Source organism: Pan paniscus, chromosome 2 (assembly GCF_029289425.2).
Source record: "Pan paniscus chromosome 2, NHGRI_mPanPan1-v2.0_pri, whole genome shotgun sequence".
NCBI classification, from domain to species: Eukaryota; Metazoa; Chordata; class Mammalia; order Primates; family Hominidae; genus Pan; species Pan paniscus.
The window spans coordinates 66,277,537-66,291,484 of record NC_085926.1 but is presented as its reverse complement, the minus strand read 5'-3'; the positions used below and the strand labels follow the sequence as shown (position 1 = coordinate 66,291,484).

Genomic DNA, 13,948 nt, shown 5'->3' with positions numbered 1-13,948 from the left:
GGGGGCGCTGGACACATCTCTGTAAAATAATACAATTGTGTGTTTTTATGGGTGAAATCTGAGGGTAATTAAAACCAGCAGCCTAGTTACCCAGAAAGAGTACTTGCTATGCACCTGTAGTTCATTCTTTTTCAACAAAGCCTACCCTTACACAACAGGAATTAACTAGGGGGAGAAACACCCACATACACAACTCTTCCCCAAGTCTCCTTTTCCCAAACAAACAAGCTATTCTTTTAGAATTATAACCATCTTGCCTTCTGCTGAATCCACCATCAGGTGGCAGGAAATGAAAGATCAGATACAGATCAAATGAACGCTCTAAAAGGCCTGGCCTCAGCATTACCAAACTTATTTATTAAGAGGTTCTGAGGAAATTGTTCAGAGTACCGCCACAGACCCCGTTTTCTTCTCTTAGCTCTCTGGCATACAGGCCAATGACTTCATACCAGCCAGCCTATACCACGGATGGCACAATCTCCATGCCGGTATCTTAGCAGAACTGGTCTTCAGCACTGGGGCCTATAGTTCAGACAGCTGCTCAGCGGAAGAGGGTTTACACGGCAGGCCCCTCTCTTGACAGAAGTGGAGGTGAGGCTCTCTCTGCTTCAAGGACTCTTTCTGCCAACTTCCAACAGCAAGCTGTGCGTTCGGTCATAAGCCCCCAGAAAGATGAAACCTCCCAGACTGATGGCTGCCATTCGAGGGAAGACACCTGCAAATAATCTAGGGGAAAAAACAGGATTTTTAATGTTGTGCGTATTTAAAAAAAGGTTAAATTCCAATACCCACAGCTTGCTCAGCTCAATACACCATGCTCATTAGTGGCTAACTACCAAACAGCTTGTGCACACTCCCAAATAAGGCAAGTAATAGCTGTGTCCCAACAGTAGTTCTAAAACTTTCATGCCATTTTTCCCTTTGAAACATGAAATTGATTTTTTTTAAAAAGGCGTTAAAGAGCTGAATCCTAGGTAAGGCTGGAAGGCACTTCCAGCCCACACCTCTAAAGTGATCTCCAGGGGTTGCTCAGTGAAGAGATTTTTGGGCAATGCTGCCGCTCCACCCACTGACTCAGTTGCATTTTGTCCTTCGAGACCCCAAAACATGACGTCACGACAACGAGTTGAACCTCCATGGATTCCCTGTGTTCCTTTTCTGTCTAAAGGCATGAAAGGCAAATGGGCTGTGGCTGTGAAGGGGGCAGCATGCCTCCACCTGCACAGTCCCTGCACAGTCCCCTTGGTATCACAGAAGGCTGCTAACCAGCCAAGGTGCAATGTAGAATAATCAGAGCAATGCAAAGTAAAACTACAATGCCACGAGGATACAAATTGGGGATTCATTCTTTAAAACTGCCCCCCTCCCCATACCTACTCAGATATTTGTTCAAAAATTTTCATTGTGGCATTGCTGATGGTGATATAAGTTATGGCACAGTATAAACATACAGTGGATGATTATGTAGCTGATAAAGATGAGGAAATCTACAGATGCCAACATAAAAAAATTACAAAACAGGTTTAAAAAACTAAGTCCAAGGGCTATGATTCCATATCTAAAAGGCAAGCCAGGGATGTGTCTTAAATCCTAAACTGAATGCCTGCTGCCTGTGGATTACAGGACACATTCCTGGCCCACGCTTCCATAACCTTTGAACCTTTTGACCAAGAGTACAGGCATGACTCAGAGATGTTTCAAGTTTGGTCCCAGGCCAAGTTTGGCCACCATAATAGTGAATATTGCAATAAAGCAAGCCATTCAAATTTCTTGGTTTCCCAGGGCACAGAAAAGTTATGTTTCTACTATAGTCTATTAAGTATGCAGTAGCAATTATGTCTAAAAATTGTACATACCTTAATTTTAAAATGCTTTATTGCTAAAAAATGCTCATGAGCATCTGAGCCTGCAGTAAATTGTAATCTTCTGGCTGATAGAGGGTCTTGCTTTGAATGATGGCTGCTAACTGACCAGGGTAGTGGCTGCTGAAGGTTGGAGTGGCTGTGGAAATTTCTAAAAATAGTAATTGTTGCATTGATGGACTCTTCTTTTCATGAAAGATTTCTCTGTAGCACACAATACATTTTGCCCACAGTAGAACCTCTTTCAAAATTGGAGTCAACCGTCTCAAACTCTGCCACTGTTTTCTCAACTAAATTGATGAAATATTCTAAATCCTTTATTGTAATTTCAACAGTGTTCACCGTATCTTCACCAGGAGTAGATTCATCTCAATAGATCACTTTCTTTGCTCACCCATAAGAACCAACTCCTCATCCGTTCAAGTTTGATCATGAGATTGTGGCAATTCTTCACATCTTCAGGCTCCACTTCTGAATACGGTGGTCTTGCTATTTCCAGTACATCTAGTATGTGTTTCCCTCCACTAGTCAGCCATGAGGATTGGAATCAACTTCTTCCAAAGTCCCAGCATGGTCAATATTTTGACCTCCTATGAAGCCACTAATGTTCTTACTGGTATCTAGAATGGTGACTCCTTTCTAGAAGGCTTCCAATTTACTTTGCCCACATCTAGCAAAGGAGTCACTGTTGATGCAGCTGTAGCCTTATGAAATTTAATAAAACCTGAAAGTTAAAGTAACTCCTTGATCCACAGGCTAAGGAATGGATGTTGATAGCAGGCATGAGAACAACATTCATCTCCAGCAGAACTCCAGGGTGACCAGGTACACTGTCAATGAGCGGAAATATTTTAAAAGGAATCTTTTCCTCTGAGCACTAGGTCCCAGCAGTGGGCTTAAAATATTCAAGAAAGCATGCTGTAAACAGATGTGCTGTCGCTCAGGCTTTGTTGTTCCATTCCTACAGCAGAGGCAGAGTCGATTTAGCACCATTCTTAAAGGCTCTAGGATTTTCAGAAGAGTCAATGAGCACTGGCTTCAACTTAAAGATACCAGCTGCATTAGCCCCTAACAAGAGAGTCAGCCAGTCCTTTGAAGCTTTGAGGCCAGGCATTGATGTCTCCTCTCTAGCTAGGAAAGTCCTAGATGGCATCTTCTTCTAATCGAAGGCTGTTTCATCTACCCTGAAAATCTGTTGTTTAGTGTTAGTGCCTTCATCGATGATCTTAGCTAGATCTGGGTAACTTGCTGCAGCTTCTCCATCAGCACTTGCCACTTCACCTTACACTTCTGTGTTACAGAGATGACTTCTTTCCTTAAACTTCATGAATCAACCTCTCCTAACTTCAAACCCTGCAGCTTCCTCACCTCTCTCAGCCTTCAGGGAAGAGAGTTAATGCCTTGCTCTGGATTAGGTTTTGGCTTAAGGGGATGTTGTGGCTGGTCTGATCTTCTATCCAGACCAAACTTTCTTCGTATGTGCAATGAGGCTGTTACACTTATCATTTGTGTATTCACTGGATAGCACTTTTCATTTCCTTCAAGAACTTTTCCTTTGCATTTACAACTTGGTTAACTGTCACAAGAGGCCTAGATTCTGGCCTATCTCAGCTTTCCACATGCCTTCCTCACTAAATTTAATCATTTCCAGCTTTTATTTTTAATTAATTAATTTATTTTTTTTGAGATAGGGTCTTGCTGTTACCCAGGCTGGAGTGCAGTGGCACGATCGTGGCCCACAGCAACCTCTACCTGCTGAGCTCAGGTGACCCTCCCACCTCAGCTTCCCAAGTAGCTGGGACTACAGGCACACACCAACATGGCCAGCTAATTTTTGTATTTTTTGTAGACAGGGTTTGGCATGTTGCCTAGGCTGGTCTTGAACTCTTGGGCTCAAGCCATCTGCCACCTTGGCCCCCCAAAATGCTGGGATTACAGGTGTGAGCCACCATGCCCGGCCCAAGTTTTTTATTTAAAATGAGAAAGGTGTGATTCTTCCTTTGACTTGAACACTTAGAGGCCACTGGAGGATTATTAATTGGCCTAACTGCAATATTGTGTCTCACAGAATAGAGGCCTAAGGGAGAGAGAGAGGGAGTGGCTGGTTGGAGACACAGCCCGAACCCACACCACATTTGTCGATTAAGTTTGCCGTCTTCGGTGGACACAGTGTGTGATGCCCCAAAACAATTACAGTAACATCAAAGACGGCTGATCACAGATCACCACAGCAGATGTGATAATGAAAATATTTGACAGGTGAGAATTACCAAAATGTGACACAGACACAAAGTCATCATGTGCTATTGGAAAAGGGCTCTGCAAGACTCGCTCAACGCAGGGTTGCCACAAACCTTCAATTTGGAAAAAAAGTGCACTGAGAAGTGCAATTAAACAAAATATGCCTGTATTACTTCTGTAAGCAGAAAGAGTTAATGAAGGCAAAACTAGTGCATATGCCAGTGAAAAGACTTCTGGTCAGATCTATGGAAGAAAACTGAAAATGGTCAAGTATGCTAACAGTAGCTATGCATCCTTTAAGATACAGGAAAAGCCTCCATGACAAGCAAGCTGGTGGCCTGGAGAGAAACATGGCAGGAAGACGGTCCCTGCAGGCTACTCCCAGCACCTGACTGCATCCTTTCTCCCAACACCTTTGAGCTGTTGGGGGAGGCCGAGCAGCCTCCCTCTGTTTGCAGCACTTGGCACTTCTAAGGAAAATGAGACACTTAAGAAGAGTTTTGTGGGCCCTTTTTAGTTAGCTAGCTATGGGTTTAAATCATTACAATACTGCACATAAAATTAAGGACCACTATTACTTGTCCAAAAATAACCATGAAAATTGTATTGAAAACCAAACTACACTTGCTTAAAAAAAAAAAAAAAAATCAGCATCATGCAAAGGGTGGGTGGTGAGGACAGAAACTTATAAATTACCACTATGTCCTTCCTGCCTGAAAAACAGATGAGCCTCCCTGCTCCTACCTTACGAAGGAAAGAGTGCTAGACAGGCGGCCAGCAGATGCCGAGCTGTGGGAGACCACTCTGGCCACAAAGTTCTCCCACCTTTACTGACTTACTTATTTCTAAACGCCAGTGTCTTCTTCAGCTTCTGCCACTCACAAGCTCAGCTGCTCCTGGCAAGACGCAGATGGAAGCAGTTTATGGTTTCAACAGATGACCACTGAATCTATTAACGTAATTACGGCCTTAACGTGGAGTAATTTGTACAGTGAGGGCCCCAGCCAGTCTCGCAGGTGAAGACTTTTGAGTTGAGCAGGAGCGTGTTCTAGTGACCACAGATTAAATGAGAGCAATCGTAAGCACTTACAATGCCAGACAGAAAGGGATGCTCGCGGCAGTGGCAGCTACTACATAAAGGGCACAGTCAACAAAAACAGAAAGCCAGCTGATGAGTGAAGAAAACCAGAAAGGGGCCATCCAGGGTGGGCAGGCTCCCCATCTGCCTTTGCCTACTGGGCTGAATGAACACGCGGTGTTTGTTTAGTAATATATTTCTGTTTATATGTGTACTCCCATATGTGCCAGAACAAGGTCTTCACCTGCGTGGACCACACGGAAAGATAAAAGTGGTCGCCACTTGACTTGACCCCGAGAGGGCAGCACCATTCCATCCTAAGGTGAGGAGATGGTGTCTGCTGGAAAACCCAAGTAGTACCTGGTAAACTTAGTGCACGCCCCGGGGAGGAGACAGGAGGTGGCAGCAGCGCTGTGTGCTTGGAGCACAGAGGAAGCCGGCAGAGATACCTTCAGGCTGAGGGTGCCTGGGACCTCTGTTCACAACAGCCACCCAGGTTTTTCTGTGACTGTTTTTTAGTCAAATTATTTATTGTCTTTAATCATTAATAAGTGGCTAATCAAAACTCCCTTAAGTGACGACCGCTGCTGTCTGTAATGCTCTTAAGGACTACACTGTACAGACTGACTAGAGCCCATGACTTCTGAGACTTTCCGAAGATAGATAAGCAAAAAAAATTCCACATGACCTTTACAGAGCTGACAATGGGGACAGAGACAGGCCCTTGACCTGAGGAAGACACCCCTCCTCTGCCTGTATTTCTGGCACTGCTTAGTATTATAACGTCAAGTATAAGACATGCCACAACCAGGACAGGGAAGACTATCTTCAATCATCTACTCAACATAACTCCTACCAGCTTTTGGGGCCATGGGGTTGCCAGTCGATCATGCCATCCCCACCTGCCACCACTGTCTCCAGAAAAGGCTGAGGGGCTGCAGCTCTGCACAGCTCCACAAAGCTAAGGTCAATTGAAGTGGTTTGCCCAACAGTTGCCACAGAATCAAACATGAACTACACTGAAATCGGTAAGACAGTGAAATTTGGCAGTTTGGTTTTACAGTCTAAAAAAGCCACTGAATGTGACTTCTCCATGTATGTAGCCCAATTGCTATTTGAAACACAGAAGAACTTTTTTGTTGTTGTTTTTTGAGACAGGGTCTTGCTCTGTCACCCAGGCTGGAGAGCAGTGGCACAGTTGTAACTCACTATAACCTCGAATTCCCGGGCTCAAGCGATTGCTCAGCATCCTGAGTAGCTGCGACTACAGGTGCGTGCGACCACACCAGGCTAATTTATTTATTTATTTTTTAGAGACAGAGTCTTGCCATATTGCCCAGGCTGGTCTCAAACTCCTAACTTCGAGCGACCCTCCTGCTTCAGCCTCCCAAAGTGCTGGGATTACAGGTGTGAGCCCCGCACCCGGCCCCTAAGGACCTTTTACCTGCTACTGGCTAAGTAGCTTCAGGACTCATTTTTTCTCACACCATTCCTTTGTTTGCTGTGGAAATGGCAGCAGAATTAATGTGCCACAGATAGAAGCACCCCTCACGATATGGCAGCCCTAAGTGGCAGGTTCCCAGCACACATGCCCCCCACTAGGCCCTTCCCACGCTCTCACTAGACGTCAACAGCCAATTATTCCTCTGGCTTTGCCCCAGTTCTTGTTTCAAAACCGTGACACCCTTCACACCCCCAATGTCAATCCCTCAGAGTTGTCACATTCAACAAAACCATCCAATATCACCTACTTTTCAAACTTCCAACTGGAAAATTTCAATCTAGGATGTGCTGCTCTCCTATAAAAACCTTAACTGGGTCCTGACTCACCTACTTCATGTCCTCCAGATCATCAAATAGCTGAGATTAAAACTGCCAAAGGTACACAAAAACTACAATCACATAAGTGATCCAACTCGGCATCAGGATGAGGAGGTGGCACTGCCAGCTGAGACGCCTGAAGTCCAGGCAGCTGCCGACCCTCTGCAAAGGGAGGCCACTGCTTTGCTCTTGCAAGAAAATCCCTGGTATATGGTCCCTAAGAGAAAATCATAATTTCACATGCCTGTAAGATCTCAACATTCAGGCGGCTTCACAAGTTTATGGTGTCAAAGCAATGTTTTAATCTTGCAGAGAGAGCTTTTAGGACATGAAGCTAGAAGTCTGAGGCACTTCTGTAGCACAATGGTTCTCAATTGATGCTAATAGTGGAGTCATCCCACCTGCACTATGGTATGTTCAAAGTAATTTGTTACTAATAATAGTTAAAAGCATCAAAACCACAAATGCTTTCTTCTAACAATGTTCCCTTCACTCCCTTGTATTTCTGCACTGTGTAACCTCTGAGAAGCCCATTTTATCACTGCTGCAGCCCAGACCCTGGTGAGAGCCACACATGTGAATTTCATCTAACATCAAGATGGGCAAGGCTGAGAACTGCCTGGCTGGAATAATCCGTCAATTTGATTTGCTATGTTATCTCATATATACAACATCAACTATAATATTTTGCACAATAAATAGAAACTCAAAGCAGAACATAAGCAGAAGGGAAGGAGAGGTGTTCATCCAAAGTTAGGCTAAAGGAGGAGGAGTGGTGGAGAGGAAGAAAGGAAGGAGGGCATTCCTCGTCTTACCCTGCCAGCCCCTGTGACCGCCAGACCCCATGCAGGGCAGAGAGCACATTCCCATCAGCAGTGCTGGAGCCAGCCTGTGTGAACAGACAAAGAGAAACCCGTTACCTTCTGAAGCTCCCAATCACACACTTGCCTCTCAGATATCCTCAGACACAGAGCTCCCCATCACCCTCATCTAGAACACAGTGTCAGATACCAGGGAGTTTCTTGGCAATCAGGACCTGGCTCGCTCGCCCAGAAGTGCTTACACTCAGATATGCAGGCAAGCAGGGATGTGGCCCACGCCACACGGGTGGCTGCTTATCAGAGCTCACGAGATGACTGATGAACTATTTAACAGCAGAAAGACAGAAGCACTATGAAGCAATGTGAGGAGGGTGGGGAATCATTAGTGTAAATGGTACAACTATGAAACTTGCCTAAGCAGCTAATAAGCATATTTAATAGAGTGCCGTTTAAATGTTCCATTTAAAACGTGATTAACATTCTTAGGTTGGATCCTGCCACCTCCATACTAAAATTTGGCCCATTATTTGTTCTACTTTTCCACAAAGATAGGACTTTTTTGTTTTGGTTCAGTTCAGGTATGTTATACGTATGGCATTCTTTCAACTCTCTATCTAGCAGGGTTTTTTAAAACAATTTTTCTCTTAAACAAATGTTTTCTCTTAAACATTTCTGACAACTGTCTTAACCCAACCAGTTAAGGCCAACCATGACCCTAGGTTCAAAGCCTGTCACTTACCTGCCACATAGCAGGAGGCTCGTCAACCTCTCTGAGCCTTAGGTTTGTCACCAGTAAAAACAGAGTTTATTTGAAGATAGTACTGCCAGGCAGTGGCTCTACCAGCCCTATGTGCTTACATAACATAGGTGAAAATGACTATGAAATGGTACAATATTATGTAGACACTGGGGACATTGTTCCATCAATGGCAGTTTTGTTAGAGGTTGCACAGGCAGCATAAGATGCTATTACAGGTAAATGGTAGCCATTTGTGTTCACTTTATACACCTGTAGTCCTAGTGCTAACAGATAGGAGCATCTGAAGTATCTCCATTACATTATTTCACCACTTACCTTTGCCAGCATAATTCTTGTCTTTGCCACGTCTAGAGGGGTGGTGACTGCAGCGGCAAATCCACCTGTACAAATAATACCCAACACCCAAGTGAGATCCTGTTTACTGTATAATTTTGTAATTTTTAGAATTCCGGACTCGGCCCAAATCACTTCGTCATTATGTACACCTGGCTGATTCAAGAACAGGATGCACACATGCACAATCTTTATCCACACGCTTCATTTCTTTTGCAGCGATACAGAACTGCATGAGAGAAGAAAATGCTCTACCCACTCAGGTGAAAAATACAAGGCTCCACAATTTATCTTGCTCTTCCATTAACTAGCAAACTAATGAGTGTGTATGTTTACATACATGATGAATGTGTACACATGACATACATGTATATGGCCAGATGCCCACTCTCAATATGTGAGACACACTGCTCCTAATGGTTCTCAAAGGGTTCATGACTTTCTATGGGCCACTGTCTTTTATTTTGTTTTGTTTTGTTTTTTTGAAAAGACAGGGTCTCACTGTCTCTCACCAAGACTGGAGTGCAGTGGTGTGATCATAACTCACTGCAGCCTCACCCTCCTAGGCTCAAGTGATCTCTCCACCTTGGCCTCCTCCTGAGTAGCTGGGACTACAGCTGCGCACCACCATGCTTGGCTAATTTTTAAATTTTCTATAGAGACAGGGTCTTGCTATGTTGCCCAGCCTGGTCTTGAACTCCTTGCATCAAGCACTCCTCCTGCCTCGGCCTCCCAAAGTGTTGGGATTACAGGCATGAACCACCACGCCCAGCCTGGACCACTGTTCTTTAAAGTGACTCCAAAATGCGTCTATCATTTCTGTTTTGCATATAGCAAAATGGACAGACAGACTCACATGTGACATTGTGGGGATTTTGGGTATACATGGCTGGATTCTTTGAATTAAAGGAGCAAAGCTTTTTGTGTTTCACGGGCTCCTGATAGCAGGCTAGTCAGAGTTACCTTTCTAAGCTCTCTTCTACACCTTCTTAGCCTGAGTCTCGCTTCAGCACACATTCCACATTATGGCTTCCTTCCTAACCTTCTCTCTCATGTTTGCGTTATCTGAATGTCATGATGGCTGAACTGTACACAGATTGGACTTTTTGAAGGACTTTCTGTTTTAACATAAACCAAGTTTATGGTGTCAATATTTCATTTAAAATGCAGTACAAAGATATATTCTAAATCCGAAGAGGCCCTACAGAGACAGAAATAATAAAAATCCTAAAAGGCGTTACAAAGATTCAGCTTCCATGAGCTAGGGGTAAAGAGGCAGTGTTATAAGGGCAACAGGACACCCGTGTGTGAAGGATACTCCAGAAATAGCACTACTTTCCTTCTCGCTTTTGTGGCTTGTGGACAAGAAGGTCATCTGATCTCTGCCAAATATCTTTCTAATTATGAGGCTGAAATAAGATTATACCAAGCCTCCTCCATATGGTAACACTGATTATGACACTGACTTTTTGAAAGGTGTACCTATTTATGCCCTCATGGTCCATTTCTGGTTACCCCTGAATGTCACACACCTTAGGGGTAATACTATCAACTGACATGAATATTTGAATCCCCTTTGGTTTAGCCATTTCAAATTATGACTATGTAAAACTCTTCATCTCCTATCCAGAGGTTGTCTGAAATTCAGAGACTTGCTAAGCTTTGTGTCTTTTAAATTTTTGTGGACTTGGTCTTGAAATCCTACTCTTTTAACCATATATTCTGCCCTGGAAAAGTAAATATACTTTTAGTTACATAACAGGATCCATGAACACTATCACTATCTCTCTCTCTCTCTCTCTCTGTGTCTGTCTGTGTCTGTCTGTCTGTCTGTCTGTCTGTCTATCTATCTATCTATCTATCTCCCCCAAGAAAGGAAGAAAAGGAAAAAAGACACAAGACACAAAGGCAACAAACTTTACTATCCCAAACTTCCCATACACCAAAATAACAGATTTGGTTTTGTTTCCCTTACCAGCAGCACGGTCTAGCCTGAAAGAACCCTTCTTTGGAGTTGGAAAGACCAACGCTTAAATCCCAGTTCTACCAGTTGTCTAGCCTTAGGTAATTACTTATTCTGTGGCTGAAGTACCTTATGAGCTAGGAACTCTTACAGCCCCATGCTACAGGTGAGGAAACTGAGGCTTATGGAGACTAAAAACTTGAAGATTTTACTTAGTGCAGAGCTGAGACGGGATCTAAAGCCCGTACTGACTCTGGAACTGGGACTCTTACCCACTGGTCTCCTAGTGGCCTCAGTTTTCTGATCTGTAAAATGCAGATAGTAGTATGACACAGGAATTAAATAGGCCTACGCAACATGTCTGGAACAGCATCTGGCTCACAGCAGTAATCACAAAATAATTAACTCTTTCCTTGGTGGGCAGAGCTAATGAGTGCTTTTTCTTCGTATCTTTAGACCAGCACACTCACAGCAGGCACTCGAAAACGCTTAATCGGTACCCTGGTCTATAGTTTTTATAAACTGAAAATTTCAACTCATCCTCTAAAAGGCAGGGAAAGGTAAAGGTAGGAGCTAATATCTGCAGTGCTTACTTCGTATCTGGCATGCCAGGAATGCACTAGGCACTTTCATTGATTATTTGATCTCATTTGCATAGGTGTTACTATTCTCATTTTACAACCAACTTACTTGCCCAGGCCACACAGCTGGTGCGGGACCTGGGACTGTCACATGTATGATGACTCCAAAAGTAATGCTCGTTCCACTACATAATGACTTTGATATATAAGACAAATTAAAATTTGTCCAATTGTTAAACCCACTTTCGTATGTGAAAATGTTCACAAACGATCCTAAACCAATTAAAAAGACCTAAAGGTTGATAAGGAACATCTAATAAATTTAGTTACTGCAAATCAAACTTATTTTGGCCATTAGCAAAGATTTACCATTCCTTTAGTGCGGATGCCTACCAATATTCTCTTGGAGATTTAGGTTTCATGAAAGTAATATGAAGAAAAGTTACAGACAGAAACATGTATGCTTCAATAGGTCCTAACTTTACTACCATGAGAGAAGCTGTATTTTATGTGTTACTAATAGACCAATTTGCCTGTCTTCAACTATCAAAGATTTCTCTAATTCACAGACCTCACAATGCTTTTGTAAGGCTGTAAGGAGGACTTGTGAAGATAATAGAATAGAATAATGGTCATAACGGGGAAGGGCTGGGGGCCAGGACTTTCAGTTAAAATGTAGTTATTTTCTATGTTTTATTTAAGGGCACTGTAAGCTACTGGTAATAAATACAAGGAACAGTCTAACATATGAGACAGGAAATAATTATTTGGTACAGCAATTACAGGCTGCTTTTGTGTTCAAAGCATCTGTGAAACAGTTTTCTATGGTCTCCACTGGAGTTAGGTTTGTACTGAATGTAGGCTAACTGCTTTCGAGGACAGGATTCAGGAGAAACTAAAATTTTATGATAAAACTATTATCTCCTATTTCCTTGGGGAACAAATGCAGATTCCCTAACTGCCCCTCCCCCAACACCCATAAAGACAAAGTAGCCACCTTCCTACAATAAGGCTGGAGCTGTCACCTCTAAGCAGCGGCTGAGAATGTGGGGGCAGCAGTGGGGAAGTGCCCGAACCCACCCCTGGGCAACCTTGCTGCCATTCATTGCTCCTCCAGACCCTACGTTGCCCCTGATTAGTCTGGAAGGGAGAAGAGCACCACCATACCCCTCTTATGCGTGACCTCCAGTGAAGTGTGCAGATGTGGAAGACTTCCCCATCAACAAGAAGGAAAGTGTTTTTTGTTTGTATTTTAATAGAGATTGTGTCAGGCCTTCTCATTTGTTACCCAAATAATCCCTCACCCTGTTCTCGAATTTCAAACCCATGGAGAGATCGCAATCAATGTCTCTTTCCCTGCCTCTTTCTCCCCCACCCTCTTCTCTCCTAGAGAATGTACAGAGGTGTTTATTATGAGAAACTAATCAAAATATACTAGAGTACCAAATACCACTATAGTAGCAAATGTCATAATTACTTAGGCTGCATTATGGTTTATGTTTAGAAGTTAACTCCAAGCAAGGAAGTTGCAAAGTCCTTTGATCCCCCTAGTTTCACCCCTGACCAGAAGCCAAGGGAATTTCTGTGCATGACAAGCCATCAACACCTCCAATCTCACGGGACATTTTTGGATATTTGCGCCAAGTAGTTTATAAAACAAGCATGAACAAGAAAGAGTGCCAAGGATGGCACACAGAATGGTTCATCTGCAATGATTTAGCCAATTTAAACTTGGAAAAGCACATGGGGATGAGAAATCTGATTTCTGATTTGAGGGCAAGTTTCATCACTGCTTTTACAGCCATGTAAGGGTAAAGTCTGCAAGTGCAGCGTGTATTTTAAAGGGACTTCACAAGATATCCTTCATCTCTATATTCTGTAAGGCACCATGTTGCAACTCTTACCGAATCTCACTTTTTCACAAATGGGAATATTTTCAAGTGATGTTTATCCTTCAGAAATGCCTTAAAATAGTAACCTCCTCTGGATCAACAGTTGTACCAAATAAAATTTCAAAATAAGGGATATAAATAAGCAATATATTTATCTTTTGCTAAATATATGTGGTTCTACTGACAACAGGTTTTTTGCAGGCCTTGGACAAACTCCTTCACTTATCAGAACTTCAGCAGAAAAAAATAAGATGCTTATATTGGAGGCATTTTAAAATTTACGAGCTATTAGAGGAGACTGTTGTGTACAGTAACTTTATTGATATGACATTCCTTCACTCAATCAAGAAGGTGAATTACTGTGAAAGTAGGTTTTCATTTTCTGGATGTTAGTTGTTCTTATTGAAATAGTAGTAATTCCTTACATCGACTCGGTTTTGCAGAGTACAGAGTACTGACCATACATTATCTCAAGCCCTGAAGTAATCCCCTAAGGTAGGAATTGTTGCTTCTACATTACAGGTAAGGAAACTGGCACTCAGGAGGGTCCCAAAGTCTCATTCCTGAGTTGGGGAGCAAAAAGAGACTTCAGAATC

The 13,948-nt window shown here is 43.0% G+C and overlaps 1 protein-coding gene across 5 annotated transcripts in view; it reads right to left on the bottom strand.

Moving 5' to 3' along the window:
• Nucleotides 1-335: 335 nt before the first annotated feature.
• Nucleotides 336-13,948, bottom strand: part of SLC25A26 (solute carrier family 25 member 26) — a 189,088-nt gene continuing 175,475 nt past the window's right edge. For all 5 annotated transcript variants that reach the window (XM_055110129.1, XM_055110127.1, XM_055110128.1 and 2 more), the window contains 3 exons: nucleotides 8,899-8,963; nucleotides 7,818-7,891; nucleotides 336-726 (listed from right to left, as the gene is read on the bottom strand). In XM_055110129.1, the coding sequence (XP_054966104.1) occupies nucleotides 609-726; nucleotides 7,818-7,891; nucleotides 8,899-8,963 (257 nt within the window). In that variant the 3' untranslated portion in view covers nucleotides 336-608. The remainder of the gene's footprint in view (nucleotides 727-7,817; nucleotides 7,892-8,898; nucleotides 8,964-13,948) is intronic.